Source organism: Stegodyphus dumicola, chromosome 6 (assembly GCF_044657685.1).
Source record: "Stegodyphus dumicola isolate Sdum_Otavi_A_Nest chromosome 6, ASM4465768v1".
Lineage (NCBI taxonomy): Eukaryota > Metazoa > Arthropoda > Arachnida > Araneae > Eresidae > Stegodyphus > Stegodyphus dumicola.
Window position 1 is genome coordinate 55354180 of NC_140773.1, and position 6000 is coordinate 55360179.

At 32.0% G+C, this 6000-nt stretch overlaps 1 protein-coding gene across 2 annotated transcripts in view; it reads left to right on the plus strand.

Annotated features, from left to right (window-relative positions):
* The window catches only part of LOC118201839 (vesicle-associated membrane protein 7-like), a 29948-nt gene extending 24164 nt beyond the window's left edge, over nt 1–5784 (plus strand). For both annotated transcript variants that reach the window (XM_035373999.2, XM_035373998.2), the window contains exon 6: nt 4639–5784. In XM_035373999.2, coding sequence (XP_035229890.1) covers nt 4639–4788 — 150 coding nt within the window. In that variant the 3' untranslated portion in view covers nt 4789–5784. The remainder of the gene's footprint in view (nt 1–4638) is intronic.
* Nucleotides 5785–6000: the final 216 nt, after the last annotated feature.

The window sequence follows — 6000 nt, forward strand, 5'->3', positions numbered from 1 at the left end:
CATGGGAAAAACCATGAAGGCTGCCACATAACCAGCCTGTTCATCAGGATTCAAACCCTGGACCAAATTACCACTGTTCAGCATATTTAATACTGAAAATAGCAATGCTTTGCATAAATATAAAATGTTTTAGAATTCTCTAAAGAAATTTTAGAAAATGCTGAATTTTAATCCTCAGTCAAAATCCACATAATGATTTTTTTGGAAAACTCAATTTTTAAACTATTTTTGCTAGATAGTTCTACAAGTTCTTCATAATTTAATGATAAATGACTGATATTAATCATTTTAGTTAAGCATGGCTTATGAATCCAATATTCTTTTTCAATATCAAAATTTGAAAGAAAGTATTTTTGAAATTGTCACATCAGACACTTTAAATGAGCAGTAATAACTTTTACAATTAAATTCTTGAATAGGATACTTTCAGTTACAAACAAATCTTTAGCTGTAAACATTTCTAAATCTTTTTTTTTTTTTTTTCACTTTTTTAAAGAATCTTTCAATTTTCATATTCTAACTTCAGTTACTTCCTGAAGGTGAAATATTTAAACAATATAAAAAAAATCTGACAAATAACATAATTTTAAAAACTAATTCATTGTAAAAATTTGCTTCCAAAATTTAGATGAGAAATATTTGGATAATATTAAAAAGGCTGAGAAATATTTGGATAGTATTAAAAAGGCTAAGGCAAAGTGAACAAAAATAAATAATTAAGAGCCTTTAGATATAAAAATGAAGAAATACAAACCTCTTCTTAGCTCTGAAGTTTATCAAATCAGATCTATGGTCCTCCAACAAAGATCTTGCCGAAGCTATACTGTTTCTTAGAAATAACTAATGCCAGTTTTTCCATTTCATTATACATGCTAATTAATATAAATAATTTGCTATGCCATCTTTTTTTTTTTTTTTTTCCCTGTAGCATCTATTATTATTTTTATTTTTTTTATATTAAAAAAATAAGCTGTAACCCATGTGTATAAGTTTACATATATAGTATATGTAAACCTATACACATGTTCTGTAGCGCGATCTATTTGCGAGAATGACACCACATTTTGTAGGAAGATTAAACAAGATGGGGGACGAAGGATTCCGCGAAAAAACAATTTAGTTCCAAAAGTCACCGCTAGGGGAATACTTGACACTGTATAATAGAAAATAGAGTGTTATCAAATGCAAATTAATACGGAATGAAATTACCTTTTATTATGCACATTTTCTGATTTAGTTCAAGTGCAATATGGTAACACTTTTAAAAAAGTGTAAAATCTACATAAACACCGATAAAGTCTCGTGATGTGCAATATCACGTACGCTGAGCAGAAAAAGAAGTTCTTTATTCAAATTTCATGTTACATCCATTCGCACAGTGCCAGCTGCTTGGGTTTTAAAAGGCAATGTGTTACATTTCGAATCAATCGGATTGAAAGTTTATGTGCAATGTCTCCTTCTTTAGTCGAGCGTGCGTTATTGGTCAAATTCTTTTACCTCAACCAGTGCAATGCGTCAGCCGCTCTTTGTGCTTTTAGAACGCACAAAAAAATGTGTAAAGGTAACTGTCCTGTGTCAGTTAATGGGCTAAAAGCAATGGTTGCGACGTTTGAGAAAACAGGTTCTCTGAAGGTTCAGTCAGGCAGAGGACGAAAACCTGTACCACAGGATACAATCGAAGCAGTTGCCACGGCGATTGTCGACAGAGGACCAGACAATATTGCAGCCACCTCTAGCGCTCGTGGAGTAGCTCGGAATATGGATATGCCTTACAGTACGGTATGGAAAATCTTATGAAAGATTATCAACTTCTATCCATACAAGATCAGCCGTGTACAGGAGTTACTGTACCCAGACCATGATAAGTGATTGACTTTTGCTCTCACCTTTCTTGCCAGAATGGAGGTGGATGATGCTTGGCTGTGGAAAATCTTATGGGACAAGGCCCACTTTTACCTGAATGGAACTGTGAATACCCAGAACTGACGAATTTGGGATGACAAACCACCACATGCAGTCACAGCAACTCCCTTACATTCACCAAAGGTAACTGTTTGGTGTGGGTTCACAGTGGAATTTATCGTAGATCCATTCTTCTAAGAGAACATTATCCTGACAGAACCGGAAACCTGTTCTGTTACCGGAGAGAAATATCGCCACATGTTGAACAGCTTTGTCATTCCGGCACTTCAGCAAAGACAATGCCTGGGGGAAATCATTTTCATGCAAGATGGAGCCCCTTTACACATTGCTGTATGGGTGCAACAGATGCTACGACAGAAATTCACAACAGAAAGAGTCATTAGCCGTTACTTTCCAACTGCATGGCCACCTCGGTCGCTTGATCTTACCCCATGTGACTTCTGGCGATGGAGTTACCTTAAGTCCAAGGTCTATCATGGAGTGGTCCAAGACCTGGCTAGGTTGAAGGATAACATATCACGGACTCTATGGGAGATTCCTGCAGACACGTTACTTTCTGCTGTTGTGCATACTGTGCACACTTTGCAATATGTGGTCCACAACAACGGCAGCCACATTGAACCTCATTTGAATGCAAAATAAAAGGTAATTTCCATATTGATTTGCATTTATTTGTTAACACTCTATTTTCTATTACACAGTGCCAAATATTCCCCTAGTGTTGACTTTTGGAACTAATTTGTTTTTTTGCAGAATCCTTTGTCCCCCGTCTTGTTTAATCTTCCTACAAAATGTGGCGTCTTTCTCACAAATAGATCGCGCTACAGAACACTGTGAGCACTGTCAGTTTAATTATGGCCACCCGGTATATATATATCTGAGGAAATTTCCGGTTTTTTTTTTTTTTTTTTTTTGCTAATGCTAATGTCCTTATTCTGTATTAGTTTTAAAATTTTACCTTGAAATCTTACCTAAAATTGATCCCGAATTGTGCCTAAACCGGGCTGACCGATAATGTAGGACAACTGAGAGTCTGTATTCTTTGTTTCTCCGCATCTCATCAGTCAGTTCATTGACAATGGAAGGGTGAGTCCACATCTGTGTCATTTCCTGTTTTTCTTTTTCTTCTTTTGTTTTCTTTCTTTTTTGGAGGGGATGTTAGGTTATCAACTACAATTTGTTGGGGTGGTTTTCTGAAGTTCAGTGGTAATTTTATCAGTTAACTGTTTGGTTTTTCACTAGAGCAGATCTCTTTTTCTCTTTCGTTTTTGTTCAAAGTTTTGCTAGCACTACGTTTAATAGTTTTGAGTTGTAGACGTTTATTTAATTTTATTTAATAGTTTATAATTTCTAATTGTAGATATAAGTTTTTTTTTTTCGGATTTTTAATTATTTTCCAAACGGATTGGAGAGGGCTGACCATTTCTGAAGCACTGAAAGTGTTACACAAATTGCTTTTGGATAGTGAATCGGATACGGATCCCAGTACATAAAACATGCAATACTGGATAGTGCTTTTTCAAAGGTGGTGTCACTTTCTTCGAAAAGTACCGCCTTGAAAAAATTAGACTAAAGTGTAAATGTAAATATCATATATCCAAGTTACTTTTTTTTCCCATTCATGCGCAGGTAATCATCATATAACCAAAAAAGAGCATTTTAGGGGGGTGTAGAGTAGCAGGTCTCCCCATGGCACACCCTGGTTAATGCTAATTATGCTATGGTATTCAGAAGCTAGTGTTTTTTAATAGGCAAAATCTCTTACTCTTTTACGCGCTTCTGAGCAATGCTCGTTTCAGCACTCTTTTCGAGGCTCTATTTAGTCAGTGTGCCCACTTCGGGCACACTCGCAGAATTAAAACAATAAGTGCTATCTTCACAAAATTTTACTTGTGTACTCCTCTAGGCCTTATTAGACTGCCTTTATTATTATTATTATTATTATTGAAATTCCAACTTTAAAAGGCAGCGTGCCATGCCGGAAAGGGTTAAATCATCCATTTATCCATAACTTTATCAAAGTGTTAGATGAGATTTGATGGCAGCTATTATATATTCATTTCGGAAGTTTCCAGTTATTTGTTCTAGAGTAGGTGGCTAAGAATATTGCGAGTGCCTACAATAGACATAAGCATCAAAACTGAGTGAGCTTTGTGATTGAATTTATTTTAACAAATGTCACTGATATGTTAATATGTTGTTGTTTCAGGATCTTTTATTCTTCAGTTTCATAAGAAAGTTTATTTACACTAGGATTCTCTTTTTTAATAAATATTAATTTCATCAACAGTAACATTTTAAATCATAGGTCACTCTTTAAAAATACATTGGAACTTTATAAATAACTAGTTTTTATAACTTATAGTTGCAAAAGCAAAAAATACTAATATCATAAATCTGTGAATTTGCAGTTTGAAAATTAATGTTATTCAGATATCAAATATGCATTCAGGTTCCAAATAGAAATGTTAGAAAATTAGTATTTTAACAGCAGTGTTTTATTCTTAAAAAGTACATTGATTCGTATTAATTCTGGCAATTTGCCTGCTTTTGAATAATAAATTCTAAGATTTATATATTTTTTTAATTTCATTGTTTATTTTTAAATCTTGACAAAATTTATTCAAGTTGTGTAACTTCTGCAATAAACTGTTCTTTAAATATCTATATAACATATGCTAATCTACTTTTTTTTTTTTTTTTTCTTCCCCGCAGTCAACCCAGTTCAGTGCAACTGCAAAGAAGGTACGGCGCCACATGTGGTGTAAAAATTTCCGAATGTGGTTAATACTTATTGGAGTTGCTGCAGTTGTAGTAACTCTTATAATATTATTAGCCACTAATGTTATTCCAGTTAGGAGTTAGTTTATTGCTACTTAATCATTCTGCTCAACATTTGGTGCAATATATTTTTGCCTTACATTCCTAGTACTGATAAAAATATATTTTGATATTTCTGCCATTTAAGAATGCTGTGAAAAAGTACAATTTTCTAATATTTTTAGAAAAATTCTGCAGCACAGAAGTATTCATTTTCAATACTTCTCTATCAACATATATGAATGTAAGAATCATTTATAGAATTGTGTGTACATTGTAAACAGAGCTTAATCTATTTATCTTATGCTATTTTAAAGATTATATTGTAAATTATGTTTGATTTAACATTAACATGATCATACTTTTAAGCTAAATTTTTAAATAATCAATCTTTTTGTTTGTTTGTTAGTAGTATTGGAAAATAAAGATAGATCTTTCCTGTTAAAATTTACACCTGAAAATCTTTGATTTAAGAAAAGAGATAAACAGTATAATTTACATTTTGCTTTGTAATATTAACAATAATCAGTTTAAATTGTTAGTAATAACAGTAATAATTCTTGATTTTTAAGCTATTCATACATTCAATTTTAGAAATTATTGATTCCAGGCATGTTTAAAAAGCTCATATAATTGATAAAATAGCTGGCATTTCATTTTTTAAACTGTCAAAGAATAAATGTTGCTTATAAAATGAGGAGAGTTATATCCTGTTGCAGCTTCCATGGTATTTTCATTAGCTGTTACAGCATTATGGCATTTTGTAAATTTCATAACTTTAAAATTTCTACTTCAGATTTATATGTGAGAGAAATTTTTTTAAGTCATTGCACATGTGAGTCATTCAAATATTTATTTCTATAAATTATAATATACAGATTCCTGTTATTAAAATATGATAGTTAAAATATAAATGTTTGCTAAGTGTTATAAAATATTCCACTGCAAAACATTCCATATTTTCTGTATAGCAAACTAATATTTACTTCATACTGATATGTAATATTTTCTTATAAAATAAATGTAATTTATAAGTCTTTATTTATTTTAGCTGCAGAAATTTCATCAAAATAGTTGAGCTTGAGAAAACTGTGCAACTTATTTATTCCATTCACAAAAATCACACTAACTTATATTTTCTGTAATTAATCCTCCAGTTATGAAAAATGTTTTAATGTTATATTTTGATCATTTTTGAAGATTTCTACCCTCTCATTTGGATTATATTTATGCATTTTAGGGAGTGTAGAAACTTAA